The sequence below is a fragment of the Cardiocondyla obscurior genome, linkage group LG15 (assembly GCF_019399895.1).
Source record: "Cardiocondyla obscurior isolate alpha-2009 linkage group LG15, Cobs3.1, whole genome shotgun sequence".
NCBI lineage: Eukaryota > Metazoa > Arthropoda > Insecta > Hymenoptera > Formicidae > Cardiocondyla > Cardiocondyla obscurior.
This window is the reverse complement of record NC_091878.1, coordinates 4,740,394-4,762,294: the sequence shown is the minus strand read 5'-3', so window position 1 is coordinate 4,762,294 and position 21,901 is coordinate 4,740,394. Positions and strand designations below refer to the sequence as shown.

Sequence of the window (21,901 nt, the reverse complement as noted above, 5' to 3'; positions counted from 1 at the left end):
ATCCTTAACATAAATTCTAATCTTTTATAGTTTTAAGACAAATAAATAGCAATTAATTGGAAGATAAATATGCGAAAGAGAAAGGTAAGAGACAAAAACATATGTTATCATATTAATGAAAATAACTTTCCAGACTTTTTTAACATAATATATATATGTATGTAGATTATACATATATATATATAATATTATAATTATAACATATATTTTTATCAAATTATTAAATAAACTTAATCAATCGAAAAAGTCACAGAACTGTCGGCAGTCTCGCTTTTCTTATTTGACTTTGGGACTATGTTAAAACTAATAATTCGAGAGCATAATTTTAAAATTAGATTTCATATGTTTTTCGTATGCTTATCCATTTGTAACATAAGCAAGGTAAAACACCATCTATTCATACGGCGTTTCAAACGCTTAAGCTGTTACATTAAAGTTTTGCGTTTATAAAGTTTACTTCACAAATCTGTATGTTATAGAAAAATTATCTCCTACCACGAGAGTATTCTTGTAGTACCAATGACTTTACATTAAATGTATAATTGCAATTGTTTACTTTTTATATGAGTTTTTCTATTCGACATCTTTGGAAGTATTGTCTGGATATGCAGATAAAAATCTAAGTATGATATCTAAATAGTATATTTTAAAATGTATTGTTTTAAAATGGTTCTTCTTGCTGATCGTCTATAAAGAAATTAATATTAGTGATCAACAAGGAATTATTAGCTATTTAACTTTGTTTGTATATTTTGTTAACAGGAGATGCCACTAATATGTGTGTCTATACATGCCTTGTGTATAAGTCTTGTCACAACTATCACAAGTCTCATCGGTATTTTTTTTTTTTTCTTTGTAAATTGTCTGCTATCACCGCATTTATACTTTTCACCGAAGTATAACGAGCAAATAAATATAGATAAATTTCTTATAATATACAATCTTTACCTTTATTAATTTTCTGTTGTCTATACATATACAACAGCATAATTAAAAGTGTACTTTTATAAATGTAAATTTTACTATTCTGTTCTTATATAAACGTCGTATGTATATTATGTTTTAAAAGCGTCAAATTTTGTTTAATTCTATTTTTCTTATGTATTTATAGTTTGTAAATTTGCATAATTTCGTAAACTTGTACTTTATTTTTTTTTTTTTTAATATATAGTACTTATAATATGATAAACGCATCACAAAAATTAATAGTGATTCCAAAAGATTTTATGTTTCTTCCCCAAAAATATGTCTTATTTGGTAGTAACGAAAACATACATTATATTCATTTAATTATGATTATACATTTAATTTTATTACAATCGAACGAAACGACCGTGACATTAACTTCCGATATCAATAACTTAGAAAATTATGTTACTTCTAAAATTAATAATATATTTGTGAAAGTAATCTTTCAAAATTGTCGCCATTTATGACTTATTGAAGGATAGACCAATGCATAATTTATGTATGCGCTGTAGCTTGTTTTATGTATCGAGTGAAAAGATTCTCAATCTAATCTGTGCGCTGTACGAGAGACCAAAAGTGATCCAATGTCAGCTTCGGACCATGCTTTTCCTATAAATCCTTTTTCTATACTAAACTTAAATTGTAATATTTAAAGATACCGCAGATTACTAGTACGAGAAAATACTGACGAAGAGATTATGGTGAAAGTGATTTATTCGCGATATAATAGAATAATAAGAGGCGGCAATGATATTTCCACGATGACGGATACAATTTAGCGCGTTATGGATGTGTGCTAAATGGATGATATTTCACTGCATGAAACCTACAATGATATTAAGCGAATTTGTATTTTTTGATAAGAATCCCCGGTTCGACGTACACATGTCGCCGGGCAAGATTAATACACTCCCGAGTGTATCTAATCAATTTATAACGGTACATCACACACGACGAAAGTTTCGCAATATGTAATGATGAGTATATAACTATACCATTTTATAATAAGCTATACATCTGTGTAAATTGGAATGATGCATGCGAGAGGAACTGTAATAGGATGTGTTGAAAATGCGTATATGAAATTAAATATACGTAATTAATTAAAAGTAACGAAGCGAAGATTGTAATTTTAAATTACGTCCTTTCTCTCTCGTACACATCTTCTAAGGATTTACATTGAATCACACTGTAAATAAGTCCTTCGAATGACGTTAGATAATACACGGATATCGTTGTATTTACGGAATTCGCGTGCCTAATCGCAGACCCGATATACGTATGTAAAAGGAAATCTTTAATTAACACTCTAATTGTACACTGAAGACTTGTATTTGTATAAAGCACCTGTTCCACGCTTGCCTTTCTATCTTTCCGTTGTATAACAATGAAAACACGCAAAACAATAACGTAGAAAATCGATAGCATTCGAAGAGAGAAAGAATCTCTATATCCGATATATTTTTTACGTCGTTTTTTATATCTTCTTAATATAAGAGTCAAAAAAAAAAATTATTCATACTACCTAAAAATGTATGTTGAGTTATAAGTTAATTAATATTATATTATTAAGTAGGGTCTGCGATTGACAGCAGAAAAATTAAGACGCATGATTAGCCTAAGAACGAATGGCTTTTTCATTAACGAGTTATTTGTACATCTATACGGAAGAGATAGCAAATATTTACTTCTTCATCCAACGTGACAGCTTTAGGCAGATTCATTTTGGAATTGATTAGTGCAATATTTTCCAACTTCAGAGTCTAGGCAGAAAACACCGTCGCTTTTATTGCACGAATTTAATACCGCAATGTGCACACTCTCATTACAAATGCGTCGTAATTTTCACAATCACATGTGTAGCATCAGTGCTACCGATCACTGACAATAAATCATCTGAAAGAAAATTTAAATTTGTCAAAAGGATCAAATCGCTTGTCTTCTACGATAGACCATATTTTCAAAATTAAGATTAAATTAAAGTACTTTAAATCTTTACCGTCTGACTTACCTAACTATTTACATATTGTAATTATTTTAATTCGGTAATCTCGATCTCTTCCTCGCAAATAAATAAGGATAATGTAACGACCTGCTCATGATTCTCGGAAGTATCGGTGCGATCGAGTTTGAGAACTGATCAACAGATCACGATAAATGATCCATAAACGACTCCAGCGTTTGGCACTTGACACGCGATGACGCTGAAAAGATTAGAAAAGCCATTAAATTTACGATATATTTTATTTCTCTTCGAATATATAGCCGAGTATATTGTAAAGTAAAAAGTGAAAAGACGATAAAAGAAAACGATGCGTATGCAATTTGTTCACTTTCGAAACAGCCTTCAACGCGAGTTTGACGCGTTACGAAGCATCGATACAAAGTGCATCGCTAGGAATAAAATAATAATGCCGGATGTTCCGAAAGTGATCGTTTTCCGCTTGAAAGAAAATAATAAATTGCGTCCTCATACATTTATTAATTTTAACAATGATTGCGACTTGATTTATATAAACTGTATAATTTAATTCAATATTATTCAAATGTACAATTTTGATTATTATATAAGATGTAAAATTAGCAAAAAATAGAACAAGGAAAAAAATTAAATCAAACACGAATAAATAAATTAATAATAAGTCATAAAATCGATGGGAACGTTGCGCTTTCTTTTATCAATTCGAATATCTTTCGTATGGCAATTAAGTAACATTAATAACCGAAAGTATAGAAAATATAAACCAAGCCTACAATTATTAAATACAATTGGCTCAGATTAATAATAATAAACGATATGAATCTGCCCCGCGTCAAGTGATCGATAGAGAATTATGAATGTACGTCGAATTTCCATTTTTCTAAGGTTTTACGAAATCAAAAAGTAAGTCGATAAAAGTGACTAGACACGATAAGAAAGAATATAGTATAAATGAATAGCAAATGAGTCTATTATTAGATAAATAAGCGTTAGAACAGTTTTCGATCGCGCTGCGGTCATCGCGAGCGGCGGGAATGCGTTTTATCAGACCGGTGTTACTGGTTGCGACCGCGTTCGCCGAGAGATAATAAACGAACAAACGGCCAGTCGCGCGTCAGTCTCATCCTGTTCGCGGGCAGGAATGCTCGCGGCCGATGATATACGATCGATTGTCCTGAACTCTGTGTTAATTAGCTGTTTAGAAAGAGCCCGCGCGCCGTAAATCCGGTCGTACGATCCGTTGATTCGTCTTTTTCTTCCTCGTTAAAAGCATATTATACTTTTGTTCGCCGTACTCGACTATGAGTTTTTCTTCAATGGTACAGCGTTAAGTAAATATATGTTATACGTACATATAATTAAAAGAGCAGAATAAACACGATGTTTTTGTATATATGTGTCGCTTGTAGATGTTCACCAGTGCTCTGCTAGTGTATCCTGCCTCGCCTGACGCACTGTAACTTCAAGGTATTCACATTAGAATATTAATTAGCTTAAGATTTTTACTAAAAAAAAAAAAAAAAACATTTAAACGTGATATTTAAATGAAGACCTGAGCTCATCATTTAAATTAAAGCCTAGCCTACCTTCTTGTTATATATTTGCTATTAATATTGATAGTATAAAAAAATTGATTCTTTCCAGCGATATTATTAGGTTATCTGAAAATGCACAAGAAACATAATTGTTACTTTAATTATTCGTGAAAAAGCGTATGAAGCAAAAAGGCGGCTCACCTTATCGTGTGTTTAATCGGCACTTTTTATTATAGATTAAAATTCCTCTCACGTCAAATGAATTTAACGTGCTATATTAGTGAAATTCCAGTCATTTAAATTGCAAACGGTGGTAGGTCGGTGGATACGACACGTTTCACGAGTCGCAGAGGGAAAGGTGGCAAGGTCGTTTTCTTGGATTTTTCATGGCTTGATGATTCAGCGTTCGCGAAGACAAGATAATAAATCGTCGTGCATCCGAACCGTAAATAAATCTATCCGCATCAAGGATCTAAAAGTCGGTTGTGTCACTCGCGTGAAAGAAAATGCGCTACACGAAGTTTTTTCTACCCGTCAGATTGTTATGGAAGCGAAGTCAAGTACCAATCGATCGAAAGTACTCTCGCAAAATCGATAACCAAATTCACGGCGAAATTCACTTCCAGAGTCGTGAGGTATGGCGTCCGGGCTTGTAAACGATTTTTCAAGCGTTATTTTCGTTATTCAAGATATTCCGTTTCTCTCACGTAATTCATTCATCTGCGAAGCAGGCTTTTAATTGTTTTGACAGTACCGTCGGTTTCGCAAGTTTGCCTTTTCAATTTTTACAGTCGCGCCATTTACATGTGCAATTTTCGTCAAGGTTATCGGCGGTATTATACAGCCGAGTACCCGTAGAGAAGACATAATCCAGAAAAGACTCAGAAAATTTTTGCGTACGCTTATAACGCGCCGATTTTGAAACACCCTGTATGTAGATAAAGGGCTCAGGGAAACGTGTTATCTGGTCATATCTGGTCGTACCCTGATCGTGCCGGCGTGCAGTGTATTGAAGCACGCCTATAGATTAAAAAGTGCCTAATGTTTTAAATAGCTTTTACGGAAATGCCGTCCTAGGATAGATAAATCGTAACGCGTTATCGACGGCATCAGCGTGGCTGGCATTTACATTCTCGTTGTGTACAGAGAGAATCGCACTCCGCAGAGTGAGGTTACGCGCGGCTCACGTTTCACAAAGAGCACGCGTGACACATAGATTGTTTGCATGTGCACGGACAACTCAGCTCGGCGATAACGTGGCGTGTGTTCTATTAAACGAAGCCCGGCACAATTGACGGAAAAGCAAGAGTGATGGGGATCGATGGTATGAGATTCGGCGGAGGCAGATGCCCACCTCTCTTGGTCGGCGGACTCATCCTGGTGTGCCTAATGCTCGTTTGCAGCTGGTGGACTCTGTCCTCTGAAAATCTGGATCTCATCAGGCAGATTGAGGAACTGAACGAGCAGGTGAAAATAAGGTAGGCCTACAATGTCTCAACTTAGCTCTACATTGAGCAAAATTTTATTGCACACTCCAAATTTTGTCAGACAATGTTTCTGTGATAAATGACAGTTGTTAGGGTATATAATTACAGTCATTGTGGTTACAAAGAGTTATGTCACTGTACCATAAATGTTTATGATGATAACTGCTTGAAATATTGATGTCAGACTGTTGCAGAAACATTAAGTTTTTTATCTTTTTGATTTATTATTGTTGTATAATTTGTGAGGCAACATACATATATGTAATTTCTTTTTTTTTTCTAAATGTTTTGGCCTATTTGCATGCTTGTAGCATTACTATTGCTAAATTTGCTTTTGGATTATTACTTATAATATATAAAATGTTTAATACATTTTTTTTATTGTAATCTAACAAAAAATTTAATTTTTTTTTTAGTGCTGAAGAAAGGGATCAGTGTGTAACATTGCGTGACACCTTGGAAAAAAGGTTTAAACATTCTGAAGATGAAATAGCTTCCTTACATGTCCGTTTGGAGCAGCAAGCGGATTTCAAAAAGAAAAATGAGGAGCTTGAGGAGTCAATGACAATGTGCAAAAGTGAACTAGACTCTTTAAGCAAACTAGATGCCACAAAAACTGCAACATTAGAAACATTGAGATTAGACAAGGATACTCTTAATACTCAGTTAGATGTAAAACGAGATGAAAATAAAAAACTTCAAGAAGAAGTGGAAAGAGTATGAACTTTTTATTTAATAGCATTTATGTAAAATTAAGTGTGATTTGAAAAAGATTTAAAAGTTTACGATTATTTTACAGTTGATAGGAGAGATAGATCAACTTAAGCTTAATTGTAATTCACCAGCTGAAAAGAAAGATACTCCAAATCTCCAACCACGTAAGTTATAAATACCTTTATTATTTACGTATTTTGTTTCATTCCAAAATTTACGATTTTTTTTATTATAACAAGCACATTCAATTTTTTACCAAAATTAATTTTGTATCTAGTTTATTTAATATACAGGAAATGTCTGCACTATATTATTAGTATAATTATAAAAATGGAGACATTTTTTACTAATATTAAATTGCTAATTGCACCCTGCTTCAATGGCAGGAAGATAATATCCTGCAATTTTTTTTTTTTTTTATGAATTTCATCAATATTTCCATTAAGTTTTAATTAACTCCGATTGGGCTGCTCACGCAAGAATTAATGCGATTACAAGCTCGTATTCCTCCATTTGCACATTTTTGACTTACTCAATATTATAAAATATTGTCGGAATTTGCTGATCTAGCATCGACAGTGGTCATTAACAAGTCTCAGTTGCATCCTGTACCGGAGTCTGCTGTAAAAATATCCGTAGCTGGTCTGCGAGGTACGAAGTTCTATGGAATTCCGATCCTACCAACAAATCCACCTGGTGCTGAGCGCCAAACTCCTCGTTTCTCAGTGACCATGTTGAAGAAAGGTAGTGATACCTTTCTCCGTCCTCGAGGCGAGAGAATGCTGCCACAAACATGAAATTAAAAATTCATAGTAGATTTGTACATAATTCACATTTTCATATATTTGTGACTAAAGCTTTATTAAAAATAAACCCACTACATGCTTCTGATTAAGATGTGGACGGCCCTTCGGGTTTATTCTAAATATACAAACTATTATTTCTCTAATAACAAACGCTGAAACTTTCCTACAAAAGACTGTTTTAGTATTGTAACACAAAATTGTGTCTTTATAAAATAAAACATAATAATTAACTTTATGTTTTACGTTACAAAATCTAAGTTTGTGTATAAAATATTTATATAGTTTATACAGTTTATACACAGAATCACATAGGCACAATTTCTACGTTAACAGATGCCATGTAATAATTAATTTTTTTATAAGAATTATATTAAATTGTTATTTTGATTGTTTTAAAATCAATGCATTGTTTTTTCATAGGCTAATTAAAAAAATATTAATTTATATACATTAAATCTTTATGTAGAAATGAAATAGAACAAAATTGTTTATATTGTATTTATAACTAAGTTATGATAATTATTAAGTTTGTATAGTATATTTTGCGATTTATTTAGCTTGTTGCAGTATTGTATTTATAATAAAATTTTATGATTAAATAATATTGAAAGCATTTAATGTAAGTTACAAATTTCAATTTGTAATTACAGTGATATGTTAAACAATAAAAAACGTGATAAACTATAATAATATTTTTAATAACTTTCTAAAAGTATAAAGTAAAACACTTTCAACAAAACATTCGTGTTTCTAAGCTAAATCAAAGTATTGGTGGCAGATCGTTGAATATTAAACATTTTTCCAAAACTAATTATTTAAAACTTTATTACTTTAACAGATGTATTTTATTAACATGCATGGAATTTGCATTAATAATTCTTAATTACTAACCTCATGTATCTAATGACTTTCATTATACAGTTGTCATTATGCATAATATTCTGTTCTAACAAATAATAATTAAAATTACAAGTTTTCAGAAATATATGATATTCAAAATTACCTATAAATCTTTTATTTTAGTATAATAATTTAGCTTACATGACTTTCAGTTGAAACGGAATCGAAACAAACCAATGGCACATCGAATAATGTCGTAGAGCAAAATATTCCAATTGCCAGCGACTTGGAAGATCCTGAAAATCGTGCACGTGGTAATTAAAACTTTACAAAACATAACATATTACATTAATTTAATATTTATTTTGGCAAAGTGTGACAAATTATAAACTTGAACTATTTTATTTTATTATTGCTTTATATGTATATTATTCTGTGTGAAATAACAGATTTTAAAGGAATGTATAAAAAAAGACAGTAAAACTGGAAGTAATTTCATTTAATTGTTTTATTACTATGTAGATAACAATGGAGATGACATACAGAGCACAGAGGAAACCATGTTACTACCAGATAATTATGATGAAGAAGATAAAATGCAAGATACCACGAAGAAATCTAGAGACAAAATTATGTAGTATTACGCAATATAATATAAAGCTAAATGATATAATTTTGCAATAAGTATTACAATCTTACAACACGCGAGTTACTTAGTTTAAAATATGTATAGTTATAGATAGGTGTAAATGATACTCTGATCGATCGCGGACAATGATACTTTGACTATGGAATCTATGGATGCATCGTGTAAAATATGCTCAATTATATCATAGGCATACGAATGTACACGAAAAGCAGATATGGCATTTGCTGCGGCGAGCGGCGACGGCGGCTAGCGTACGTGACTTCCCCCTCTCTCGGCCGCCGAGTGCGAGTGGGGTGTAGTAGGCCGCGTTCCTCCTCAGTCCTCTGTGACCGGTGCTGTGCAACACATCAACGCGCGCGCTTCGTGTGAGATTCGACGCACACCACGCCAAGATCACGTACGCTAACCATCGTCGCAGCACCACGAACGGCATTCCTGACGGTGAGTGTACATACACGTTACATACATACTTAATTGTTTACGATATATTTTTTATACGTTACGATTTTTAAAAATATATACTTTTTTAAATAATTTTTTTATACTGCCGAAGATACAATCGCAAAAAGCTACAAATATTAAAATGTGCCAAAATAAGTTGGTCAATTTATTTCATACATATACACACGTTTGATGCCATACGTATACTCTATAATCTTTATATAATAAGCGGATACTGTGATCATTGGAAAATCTTAAAATCAATGCCAATAATTATTACATTAGCGATTTTTAGACGTAAGATATATCGTAATCATTTTCTAACGAAATATGTCTTGCATTTGTTTAACAGAAGTAAATCTATGCAATAATTTTCTATATAATTATTTTACATAAAAGTATAAAATGGGATAAATATTTTAATGAAATAAAAATTCCTGCTTTTCTTGCTAGAATCGTCTTGCAGTTTTAGTTTAGGTAGATAAATGGATAATAAATTTTGATACGAGAAAATATTGTTGCGATTCCTGTTAAGAATAAAAAGAGAGTGTGACAAATTTTAATAATAAAAGTTAGGCCTTATATTGATTACTTATTTTACGGTTTTATTTCTTTATATATTTCATATCTTACTGTAAAATTATTTTGTGTCCATGCGTTGTGAAATATCTGTTCTGTATATCCTTTCAGTACATATCTAAAATATGCTGAATTTACATAAAATTTCGTAATTTTATTGCAAAATTCCTATTTTATACTTATGTGATATTTATTTGTACCATGCTGTACATTATGTAATACAACATTGAGATTACTATGCATCGAATAAAAGATAACATGCGTTGGTCTGTAATTTTTTTTTCTCAATATTTTTACGTTATTAAATTTGTATGTAAAGTAAAAATATAACATCAAAGTGATCGTTGATTATAATATTGTCCTCGAAAATTATAAGTTATTGTTCTCTACATTTATGCTTGTCCCTACGTTATTCATTATGTTCTCTTATCATATATACGGCTACACGAGATCCGTTATTTGTATTATACGTGAAGCTTGATCTTCGTATTTGACACCTAAATGATAAATTGATAATGTGTCGTAATGTATGAAATGGATGTTATTTATTTTTAATTGTATCAATTGTCATTCGTATTAATTTCTTTTATATGTATGTGATGGCATACGATAGCATATTAAATATGATGACATTAGCTCATTGATATTTTCTATTTGTTATATTTTTACTTCTAATAATTATTTTTTATTGATATAAACGTCCAAATATTTTATGGTTTAATGCCACGTATCATGTAAGCTTTTCTAAACATGTAGTTATATATTGACACATTTATCTTAATTGATACGTTCATTTTTTGTATGCATTATATATTACATTATCACATAAATGCTGCCACTAATACTTATGTTTACTGATTCAAATAATTACGTACTTGCTGTACTATTATAAAATAAATTATTAATTACATATTAATAACATAATGTATTGAATATATAGTTAATATACACACTGACCGCGTTGAGCGAGAAAAAATAGTTGCAAAACAGTTTTGTTCGCTGAACGTGGCCATTGTGTAATTACACAAAAATTACCAATCAACATATAAAATATTAAATTACAACACAAAAATACAAATATAATATTAATATTAATAAATAAAATTAAATATTACAATAAAAAGCTAGTATTTCTTATTTAAAGACATATTATAGATAGTAATGCACACAGGTATATGCAAATGTACACAATATTGTAATATGTAATTTTTCAAAATTATTATATAAAACTGCGTTAATCAACGGTTATTTATAATTAAAATAATATATTAATATATCATAACAAAATACAAAATGTGACTAGGAAAAATTAAGTAACGACTAGATTATTACTATATGGATTTACATTTAAACGATTGTTACTGTTGCACGTATATATATGTTGTGATTTTTCCTTACCATAGTTATTATCTCATCACAATAATTCATGACTAAAAGTTAAACTAAAAATTAATAATCAAATTAATGATTAATTAAATCACATCTTAAAAATTATATAATATTATACATTTGACAAGCTGCATAGGATATTTATTATATAAATATTAAACTATATATAAATATTTTTTAGAATATTTATACCATATATATGAGCTCTGATTAAAATCTACATAATAGTTATTTCTGAGCTTTTGTATAAAGAAAGAAATAATGCAGTACGTTAAATTTTATTGCCAGTTCAATTATTCATGTCCGTAATAGACTTATTCGTGTTTTAATAGAAAAATGTCTTTAAAATATTTCAGAGATCATACATTAATAATAATTAATAATACTAAATAACATTTCTAAACTTTGCATATTACTGCAACTTTTTATATAATTCTCATTCACGATTTTTAGCAGCATAATCTTTGATACATATTTACATTGAATTAAAGTAAATAAAATAAGTAAGTTATTTTTATGCATTCTTTTTAAAATTGAAATTATTTATATTATAAAGCTTTTACATAATATCTTGCAATTTTCTTTGTATTGCGAAAAATTATTTCTTGGTTTAAATTAACACTTCATTTTTCTTTGGTCATTCAATAATAAATAAAACTTTTTATGTTGTTCATAACTATCAAATAAATGATTCGTTAGAAGCTTGTAAAATATTTAATTTAATTATTTAAAGTTAGATGCTCTTTAGGTTCCGTTTATATCAGTTTATCGCCATCATTTAGTTTGTGAAACCTAACTTAAATGAACATTAACAGCCTTCGAGATAAATAAACACAGAAGAAATCGTCATTCTAAAAACTGGAAGTCACAAATATATACTGTACTTTTTATAGAAAGCGTGAATTTATTATGTATCGTGTTCTTCAGGGTTTCTTTAGTTGAGCAGCACGACCGATTCGAGATTTCAGATTGTACGTCATAAATACAAAATGTGCGTTCCAGCCTGTTTGACAATTTCATTTTGCTCTATGTACTGGGGTCAATAATAAGGCAGTGAAATCGTTAATGAATTATGTCAGTCTCTAAACAAGGGTAACTATGTATCGCGTAAATTATAGAAAAATTCTGAGTAATATCTATTTCGTTGTGGCCTATGATATTACTCCCGTTATTGTTATCATATGTTGATTCGATAATCTCTTCCATAAAAAAAAAAAACTCATTTCTAAAAGCCAATTTTATGGAGTACGATTGGAAGTATGTCTCCTCCGGCGGAAAATAAAAGCGAATATCGAACGTATTCGCCACCAACGGCTGCGCTTGCGATGTGAATTGCGGGACCTTTCCTTAGCACGAATTTGCCTGATCAACGAGAAAAATGCGTCGTCTATGAATTGTCTGAGAGCGGCGGATGTCTCGTAAAATGGACAGCCGAGCTCTTCAGCTAATGCCTTGCCTTCCTCGGTGGTCACCTAAAAGTGCGCGGGATTCAATGTATGCGAGAAATCAATATTTTATTATACTCTTGCGCTATATGTATCGTGATGTATTCACGATTTTTAATACATCCTGGACAACTAAGCAGTATCTGATATACCTTTCGATGATGCTGCAGGTCAAACTTGTTGCCAACTAACACCAGAGGTATGTTCTCGTTAGCGCGTACACGTGATATTAGTTTTCTATATTCCATTGTCTCTTGGAAACTATGCCTATCCGTTACCGAGTAACAAATCATGAAACCTTCGCCGCATCTCATGTACTGCTCACGCATTGCTGTGAATTCCACCTGCACACACAGAATTAAAATAGTTTCCATTTGTAGACGAAAAATGAAAATGTACGAAGAACATATAATACATATAATATCGTTGACTATTAAATACTGTTTCCACACCTGTCCAGCTGTATCCAAAATATCCAGGAGAGCTGCCTCACCGTCAATCACAACTTGTGTCTGATATGAATCCTCTATGTACAACAAAAAAAAAGAAAAAAAAAAGAAAACGAAAAAAAGAACCATTTAATTATATCAGGGTCAATCACAAAGATTTAAATGTAAATGCTGTATCCTTCAGTATTAGTACTGCAATAATTTACAGAATATAGCTCACCTATCGTAGGATCATGATAGTCCAGGAACCTGTGACTGACAAACTGCAAAGTAACAGCTGAAAAGTAAGGCACACAGTTGTAATTAGCATTACAATAGTGTACACACTTGAACATATGAAACGTCAGGTACTCCAATAAGTCAAGCAGATGACAGATACCTGATTTGCCAACGCCACCGTCACCCAGCACCACGATCTTGTACACCCTGGGTCTACTCCTCGTAGACTGTAGGTCGTTCTTGCCGTTGTCCCGTGGGATGCCAGCCGCCGTCGTCGCCGCGGTCATCGTGGCGGCTGATCGGCCCTGCGTACCGGCCTGCGTGCGCGTCTGACACCCGCGACGAGCACCGACACACTTATCCTACGACGAGGCGGCGACTGGCACACTTGACGTGTCGGAGCGCGACCGATTCAACGGACACACCCGTGTGGTTGCCGGTGGCTGTTGAGCGGCAGACGTCGTGGACCACCTCGTGACTCATGTTTAACGCACGGAAGAGGTACGTTGAGAGATTCAGATTCACGCGACGTCGCGTAACATGACTCGTCGGGCAGCCGGAACGCGCACTGATCATCGCTGCGCGAACTTGACAGGTTTGCGGAGAACGTGAGCCGCTGGACCACAACACGCGCGTGCGTTTTGACGTGGCTTTTGCTTGCTCGGAGTCTAATTGTATATGTTCGATTTTCAACAGCAAAATTTTATCTAATTGAAAATCTACAATAAAAAAAAGGGGGAAAAAAAAAGTTTAACGACACGTGCGCCAATTTGGGATGGTTCAAATTAATTTGTCATTAAAATCCAGGTAAGTAAAAAGTAGCGACCATATGTTCTCGAATTTAATTAGATCGAAATTTCTAAATGACGCAAAACTTAAATAGAAAAAAAAATAGAGAAATTATATTGGAGGATATTTTAAATTTCTTATCTAAATTTATTTATTTTTTTTTTGTACGCTGGAAGGCAGATATGCCATTTGCTGCGCCGACGACAGCTAGCGAATGTTATTTTAGAGTCGTGTGCGACGAGTTTCACATGTGCATGTATGTACCGCGCCGGCCGGATTGCCGATGACTGATTTCCCCCCCGTTTTCCCATTTTCTGCCTCCGCCGCATAAAATTTCGTACGCTAGCCGCTGTCGCCGCAGAAAACACCATATCTGCTTTTCGGTGTACGTGGCTATGTTGCGTCAATTCTATACAATGTTGACAGCACATCACAAGCTTCTAATAATATGAATAAAATACACACAAGCAAAGGTTTAAAAATTAAATCCAGATTATATTGCACAAACCATATTTATATATTATATAGATATAAAATACAATTTTCGATATATGCCCAAATTGTATTATTTTTATATTATTTTAAGTAATTATGTATTTGTACACAATGATTCTTTAACACATTTTATGATTTTATAAATAATACAAATTATTTTCATGAGTCACTTCGATTACAAAAATATGTACTATATGATCAAAACTCTAACTCAAACCATAATGTACATAAATGTAAGTTATTTAAATAATTGCCTTAGAGATAAAATATTTATCACAGACAGTCGAAAGCTATAATATAAATCGGAAGAAAACTTTATTTCGGACGCAGTCTTACAAATATATTTAACTACGTTTGACGTATAATAATCGTTTGCGTACAAATAATTATTTCTTTCTAAGCTTGATTAGTATTTTTCAGTTTCTTTTCACATTATAGTTATATAGTATAGGAAGAAAACTTAAACATTGATTTGCATGAGTAAACACTGGTGTAATCGGTCTTTACGTTTTGTTGTATAATTATATAGTTAGTATATATGTACACATGTATGTACAACTTTCCCACGTTATCGGAAGAAATTACAAAGAGCTCAGGTCCAAACTTAATTGCATTTGACAATCGAATTGACGTGTAGAGTTTCAAAATGCTATTTCAATAAAGCCAACACATTCTTGCTCTATTTGTGTAAAATTTCATATAAAATATAATCAAATCTATTTTTAATAATATATATATATAACTACAATGTATATACATACATATTAATATGTAATTGAATTTCTAATGCAAAAATCAATAAAAATTCAATTAGGTCAGATGCAATTTTCACGCTTATAAATAAGAAAAATAAAAGATAAAAATTCGTGATGTTTTTACGTGATGTTTCGTAGTGGATACTGGTAAATCTCTAATTACAAATCGATGGAACGTTATCTCATCATTCTGCGAAATCTGTCTAATTCAAATATACTTTCCGATAATCTGCAAACAATCATAGCATTCTTAATAAATGAAAAATCTTACCTTTTAATATATAAAAATTATAAATAGACGATTTACCTTCCAAAAGCGTTCACCAAAGCAACAATTTCGCTTCTTTCTAAGAAGAACGATTTTCGATTAAGGTTATTAAGCGTTGGTTCCCATTTATCAAACTTTCCTGAGAATAATATCTTTAATGCGGTGCCCAAGCCATGGATTTGCAATTTACCCCATAGCTTACATTTGTCACATCCTACACAGTCCATAATACGTGAAATATTTATAAAATGTTGTCTAAATTCTTCTTTCAGCAATTGAGCCTCTGCGCCACCCGTGAACATAACTGTTTCATTAAAGTGTACTGGAAAAGATCTAAAATACAAATTACGTGAGTAATTTATAATTATTTAATACATATTGAAACAAATATTGTGGAATACTTACTTGGCAACATTTAATATGTCGTTCATAGCTAATCTTGTATCTTCATCGTCTATTTCACTGCCTGTATAATATTCTTCTCTTTCTAAATAAGGAGCCGCTTTAACTAGAGCTCGTAATTGAAGTAAATAAGTAAAATATAAATTTTTTAACCAATTTGGACCTTCACCACCCGTCATTTCAGGAGAAAATCTTTTTTGCAATTCATCCAAGTTAGGGCCCCACTGATTGTCAGGTGATACTTGTAAACTATGTTGTGGGACCAGCAAATACTTTGAACATAAATGTATGTTGATGCTGGTATGCAAGCCGGATATAACTCGGTAAAAAACTCGTTTCTCTAAACACATTCCTAAAACAATATTATATTTACATTATAAATAAAAGTAAGGATTAATACTTGATTTAATATTAGATTTATAATTGTTCCTTTTTATTTTCCGTGAAAATAAATTAAAATTATATTTTATATAACGAATAAGAAAATATGTGTTTTGCTATAACAAAAATGAACAACTGTAAAAACCTATGCATGATATGAAAAATTATATGTATATTTACTTCCATAGGAGTATATGAAGTTGAAGAATGGAGTTGATGCAGTGCAGGACTTACCATTCATCTTAGAAGATTGTATAAAAATGTGAGGTGAGTTTTCAGGCCTATAAAAAAAAAAATTTGCTATATAGATTCGAAAGAAATAAATGGAAAACAGAACGTTTGATATAACTGCAGTTATATACCTGAAACAATTTTCCATATAAATACTTCGCCATATTCTATGTGCACTGGTTCCCTTATATCCTGTATATCGCTCGGGATTAAGTAAAAGATCTACGTATTCTCCAGGACTAGATTCTTTTACGCAGAAATTATCTTGAGCATTATCATGCTCTTGCCATCGTTCGAATTCCTTATAGTTTTCAGAACTGTAATAAATTTATAATTTATTTTCAATATATAACTTGGCATTAATAACGTCCTGCTAATTACCTAATTGTTGTGTTTAGGAAACCAAGCTCTATATTATGATCCTTTGCACTATTTCTACAGTCATTAAATTGTGCATTGGCTCTATATTTATCTACTGGGCTTTCATTAACATGAACATCTCTTTGAAGATCTCCCTTTAAACCTTCAGGAATATCATCCTGCAATTAATTGTAAAAGGTAAAAAATATATTTATTTATTTAAAATAATATTCAGTAAAAAAAAAATGCTTACATCTTGGCAAGGTAAAACATGACAGTAGCGTATAGCACATTTGCTGTCATCTGCCCAGAATGGACAATCCTGTTTCAAGTTTACTTTGTAAAATCTAAAATAATCTCTGACTAGAAGACTTTGAATTCTTGGATAAATTCTCATATTATTAAAGTGGTCCACAGTGTCAACATTGCAAGCACAGTCATCCACAGATCCTTTCAACTGTAAAATTAATTAATTCTTCATTTAATAAATCATTCAGATAAATATAATAATTTTTAATCATGTAAAATTTCAAAGACATAATTTTTTTGCTGTTAATAAATTTTTTTTATTATAAAGAAAGATAAATAAATTCGATATAATCTCTGAATTCTAAACATATGTAAAAGCAAAATCACTAGATGAAAGTTCTTAAGAAATTTTACGAAACAACGAAAAGGAATAATTTTCCGATACCTCGCAGAAACATTGATCATTTTTTCTGGAGTTTGTCCCAAAATAATTTCCTCCTGCTTGTAGGTGGAAGAGCGAGATCGACAGGAGCAGCTGATAGAGCAACCTTGCTCCGGTCCCAGGACTCATTTCAACGTGGAGTAGTCGCAAATGCTGTCAACTAGTGCTGGTTGCAACATTAATCAGACCGTGATAAAGTGACAGCGCGTATCGCACGGCTGTAGCCCACTTCTCAAGTTACATCGACGCGCATACGTGCTGAACGAAGCGTAAACATCTGATGACTCGGTCCAACGCAAAACAATCTTGCGGGATCGCGCGTATTGTGAATCTCGATCGAGAGAGAGAGATATATGGTAATCGTTAAAAAACACTTTCGCGGTATGTGCGGGCGAAATGAAACAAGCCTATTCCCGTGGACGCGGCAGTGCTTCGAGATTTCGGGCTGTCAGCCGTCTCCCGTCACGCTTGCGGCGGGCAATGTGACATCTGCACGTATACATACGTACGCACGCGTGCATGGCGCACGGAAGATACGTGGAGGTCGCGGAGCATGGATCGCTCTACGTGGGATAGGTTGATTCGCGCGAGATATGACAGCGACAGTCCCGACACTCCCGACGCTGCCATGTACCGCGGACCAAAGTTGAGGTCTCTGCCGACGTTGCCTGAAATCGTCGACGGCGCCGGTGGTGGCTCCTGACAGATTTTCTCGGAATCAAAAGACATTTTTATTCGATTGGTACATTTGAGCCAATCACTAGCGAGCGCTGTTCGCGCCAATTTTCGTAGCGACCATTATAAAAAAGGCGTGGCCACGGGATTTAGGAAGAAACGGAACTCTCACGTACGGTACCACCATCTTATCTTTTTATATTCCTGATACCTCTCAACTGTTTCCGGATACTCGACGTCTGCGAAATCCTGGGATCGACAACTTCGTCACCTTTATTCATTTTTAATTAGTCGGTCATCTGTATGGGTATGTGATTAAATTACCATTTTTCTTTCATCGTAATTGAGGATTGAATAATGTTTGTTTGATCGTTGACATATCTTTTAATAGTTTTAGGCAGCACAAAGTGTACGCTGCTTACTCTTGTTTCTTTTACGTTAAAGCTTGCGACGAAGTAAACCAAGCAAGAGAACGAAGCAGCGTCGCGGAAAAGTCAGGGATAATGAATTTGGTTTGATTCAACACGGCTTTTTTGAGATAGGATATCTTCGCTGCGATCTGATTAAGAATTAAGGATGAAGATTTATAGACAACGAACATCGTCAGTACAACGTATATAGATCATCCATCGTCAAGATGTTGCGTGAGAAACAGATAGCAGTTTTCTCTACTCAGGTACGTAGTACTAAAAGTACATTGAACTATCACCGAATTACAATTTCTATTTCAATATATTATTATTTTTTAAATTATAATTTTTATTGTAATAAAAATAAAAAGTATCTCAGTTAGTGGAAACTTTTATATATTTATTTATGCTACTTTATTAATTTTAATAATTTTATTCATCTACGTACATCGTTAACGTACTTAAAGTAAACTTAAAATACATTAGCTTCAATTTTATTTTATAAAAATTAAGAGGGGAAACAATTTGTATTGTTTCTAATCATATAATTGCCTTCTATCAATTTATAAAATATTACGGTTTGAAAAATGTCAACTTTATTTTTTTTACATAATTTGAAGAGTTTTGGCAACATAATAATTTATTTGTTTAAGTAGCAAGGGTTTCGACTAATTTCTGAATGCAATTTCGAACTGAATTATATTTTGTAAATCTTGTGCAGGGGGCATGATGGAAATGAAGTGGAAATAAAGTCTACATTACTGCCGGAGAAAGCGAGTACCCGCGAATGGTGACGCGACCATCCATTTACGATATGCTATACATGGAGAGGATCAAAAAGATTCTAAGCGAGCATGATTATGCGCTTTATGTACTGACATGCGAGTCCCCACCCGCGCTCGGAGAAAACATATTTTTTTAACGGCGTCTCTCCAAGAGTCTGTAATCGCACCGGTACGTTATCTCCCGTTTCATTAATAAGGATAAAATGAGTAAAATAACCGCTATTTAGGAATTGTTTATCCTTTATTATGTTGCAGTGATAGTCAAAAGGACCGAAAAGACGGCGTTGTGGACGACAACCGCGGGAGATGGCGAAAGGAAAGTTTGCATTCATCATGATGACGACGTCGAGACGTTTAACAGGTATCGTAAAAACAGGAAATTTTCCTTTGTCTATAAAAAGAAAAAAGTATCAAAAAATCATTCGACATTTATCGAACGGGACGAATTAAGTTTTTCTATGACGAGACACGGCTCTTCAACGTGCGTGCGAAACGTTGATCCGTCCGAAGTGCCATTGGCCTCGTCGCCGATTATCGCGTGTGCATAATCGCGAAAGCGTGCGGCTGCCTCGCGATTAAATCCGTCGCTTTTCTATGCGTTTAATTACACGTTCTCTCCGGCGGATAATTAGTCGAGTGGAGCGTCACGTGGTGTTCTCGTGTGATTCCCGAAATCATGAGCGCGCAAATCGAGAGAGAAATTTATTCGCTTCTAGATCTAGTTATATTTTTATAATATTTTTAACTATAAATGTGATCGATCCGATTTTTTTTTTTAGAAGCAGTATAAAACTTTGGTTGGACTCGATAGCTTTCTTCTTAGTACGCATTGAAGTCGTTTTCTTGAAAGAAAAATATAGTTACTTTTGGATCCAACTGCAATCTTGATATTTCTAATGATAAGTATGATCGAATAAATTATATTAATAATTTACTCGATTATTCTTATTGTTGGAAATGTCATAAAATTGTAGTTAGGTACAAAAATAAATATAATCTTTTCTCGGTGCTCGAAGGCGTCAACGAAAGGCGGGTTTAAATTCATTTTTAATTGGATCTGCGTCGGTTCTTTAATGGCTGTACCCTTGGGAATGTCTGTCACATCTATAATTGGCTAAAAGGCGGCGTGCATAAGCATTCTTTACTTCTGTATTTCTCGCAAGTTACCATACTTGAGCGAGCGAGCGACGATTTGCGGCCTCACGTCTACTCGGGGGAGCACATTTCCTACTTTCTCCGCGATCCGTTCGTCATACAGCTCGTACATACGTATACTTATTTACCAATCCACTTACAAACGTCGGCCTTTCGTTCAATGGCGCTTCTCGAGCGCGGTGAATCGAGGAGGATTTATTCGCGACGATCGATCTACTCGCGCGATCGAAAGGCACCATCTAAACGTCATCTCGCGAAATTTTTGCACGCCGATTTATATTTACGTTTAATGCCTATTTGTACACTAAAAAGAAAGTTTTGTTTTTAGATCCAATCATAATTTTATGATTAGTTTAAATGAAGTTATAAGCGTAATTAATTTAATTATATGAATTGTTAGAAGTATCTAAAAATTATATAGTTGAATCCAGATGAAACTATGTTCTCCTCTCGGTATACGCTTTTGAAAAAGGCTTTTTTTTTCCTTTTTACATAAATTTTTATTTCTTCTTTGTGGTAACATTCCCATGGCAATTAGATAGGGTTATTGTCGCGAAGGAAGGAGCTTCGGTGCTTTCTCGGTGTCGTTTCTCTCGCATATATATACGTATAGACACACGATTCGTCTCGACTATCGCTGTAACACAAACCTCTGCCTTCTCCGACCGTCACTTCCTGCACTTCGCAAACTACAGAGACTGATAATGTCGTTTCTATAGTTTGCACGCAATCCTTAGTAACGAGCAGCTAAAAAAAAAATGCTAACCGTAAGATTTTTCGCGTGCGGATGATCAGTTAATCGTTTGACAGCGCATAACACCAGTTTTTAAAGATTCCTATCATTAGAATCAAATATGCGACGTGTTCGATTCCGAGAAAGAAAATGCAGCGATTGAATAAAAAATTATACGCGTGTGTGCGCATAATAGTATCAAGTTTTTTGCACCTCGCCTGCGCTGGGAAGAAAATACAGTTACTTTCAAACCTAATCATAATTTTAT

General features: G+C 33.1%; 3 protein-coding genes and 2 long non-coding RNA genes across 10 annotated transcripts; 2 read left to right on the top strand and 3 right to left on the bottom strand.

Moving 5' to 3' along the window:
- Window positions 1-2,601: 2,601 nt before the first annotated feature.
- On the bottom strand, window positions 2,602-4,430 carry LOC139108417 (uncharacterized). The gene is made up of 3 exons (XR_011546651.1): window positions 4,303-4,430; window positions 2,981-3,173; window positions 2,602-2,865 (listed from the first exon to the last, which is right to left on the bottom strand). It is a non-coding gene; the product is annotated as an uncharacterized lncRNA (long non-coding RNA).
- LOC139108409 (hyaluronan mediated motility receptor) lies at window positions 3,250-10,275 on the top strand. Of its 5 annotated transcripts, none has more exons than XM_070666655.1 (8): window positions 3,250-4,269; window positions 4,360-4,417; window positions 5,730-5,963; window positions 6,389-6,689; window positions 6,772-6,850; window positions 7,257-7,430; window positions 8,545-8,646; window positions 8,855-10,275. In XM_070666655.1, exons 3-8 carry the CDS (start codon window positions 5,797-5,799, stop codon window positions 8,968-8,970), a joined length of 939 nt encoding a protein of 312 aa, XP_070522756.1. In that variant the 5' UTR covers window positions 3,250-4,269; window positions 4,360-4,417; window positions 5,730-5,796; the 3' UTR covers window positions 8,971-10,275. The 5 variants fall into 5 exon arrangements, with proteins under 5 accessions (XP_070522756.1, XP_070522757.1, XP_070522758.1 ...); XM_070666656.1 differs by having other exon boundaries at window positions 3,250-4,281; window positions 5,767-5,963; XM_070666657.1 differs by having other exon boundaries at window positions 3,250-4,281; window positions 7,257-7,337.
- Window positions 10,276-11,780: 1,505 nt separating this feature from the next.
- Ric (Ras-related protein interacting with calmodulin) lies at window positions 11,781-14,072 on the bottom strand. The gene is made up of 5 exons (XM_070666660.1): window positions 13,664-14,072; window positions 13,505-13,561; window positions 13,288-13,361; window positions 12,988-13,179; window positions 11,781-12,862 (listed from the first exon to the last, which is right to left on the bottom strand). Exons 1-5 carry the CDS (start codon window positions 13,788-13,790, stop codon window positions 12,629-12,631), a joined length of 684 nt encoding a protein of 227 aa, XP_070522761.1. The 5' UTR covers window positions 13,791-14,072; the 3' UTR covers window positions 11,781-12,628.
- Window positions 14,073-14,785: 713 nt separating this feature from the next.
- Ero1l (endoplasmic reticulum oxidoreductin-1-like protein) lies at window positions 14,786-18,411 on the bottom strand. Of its 2 annotated transcripts, none has more exons than XM_070666642.1 (8): window positions 17,879-18,411; window positions 17,438-17,641; window positions 17,206-17,363; window positions 16,956-17,141; window positions 16,774-16,874; window positions 16,216-16,564; window positions 15,850-16,143; window positions 14,786-15,771 (listed from the first exon to the last, which is right to left on the bottom strand). In XM_070666642.1, the coding sequence occupies exons 1-8, from the start codon at window positions 18,002-18,004 to the stop codon at window positions 15,720-15,722; spliced, it is 1,470 nt and encodes a 489-aa protein (XP_070522743.1). In that variant the 5' UTR covers window positions 18,005-18,411; the 3' UTR covers window positions 14,786-15,719. The 2 variants fall into 2 exon arrangements, with proteins under 2 accessions (XP_070522743.1, XP_070522744.1); XM_070666643.1 differs by having other exon boundaries at window positions 16,828-16,874; window positions 17,879-18,406.
- Window positions 18,412-18,675: 264 nt separating this feature from the next.
- On the top strand, window positions 18,676-21,774 carry LOC139108418 (uncharacterized). Its single transcript, XR_011546652.1, has 4 exons — window positions 18,676-18,857; window positions 18,995-19,226; window positions 19,682-19,914; window positions 20,001-21,774. It is a non-coding gene; the product is annotated as an uncharacterized lncRNA (long non-coding RNA).
- Window positions 21,775-21,901: the final 127 nt, after the last annotated feature.

Coding starts and splice junctions, on each gene's coding strand:
- LOC139108409 (XM_070666655.1), top strand. CDS start 5,797: ATGGGGATCGATGGTATGAGATTCGGCGGAGGCAGATGCCCACCTCTC. Junction 6,690..6,771: donor TTCAAGAAGAAGTGGAAAGA/GTATGAACTTTT, acceptor ATTATTTTACAG/TTGATAGGAGAGATAGATCA. Junction 6,851..7,256: donor TACTCCAAATCTCCAACCAC/GTAAGTTATAAA, acceptor TTGCTGATCTAG/CATCGACAGTGGTCATTAAC.
- Ric (XM_070666660.1), bottom strand. CDS start 13,790: ATGACCGCGGCGACGACGGCGGCTGGCATCCCACGGGACAACGGCAAG. Junction 13,362..13,504: donor CTATCATGATCCTACGATAG/GTGAGCTATATT, acceptor TGTTGTACATAG/AGGATTCATATCAGACACAA. Junction 12,863..12,987: donor ACCTGCAGCATCATCGAAAG/GTATATCAGATA, acceptor GCGCACTTTTAG/GTGACCACCGAGGAAGGCAA.
- Ero1l (XM_070666642.1), bottom strand. CDS start 18,004: ATGAGTCCTGGGACCGGAGCAAGGTTGCTCTATCAGCTGCTCCTGTCG. Junction 17,364..17,437: donor ATGTTTTACCTTGCCAAGAT/GTAAGCATTTTT, acceptor AATTAATTGCAG/GATGATATTCCTGAAGGTTT. Junction 16,144..16,215: donor GACATATTAAATGTTGCCAA/GTAAGTATTCCA, acceptor TTTGTATTTTAG/ATCTTTTCCAGTACACTTTA.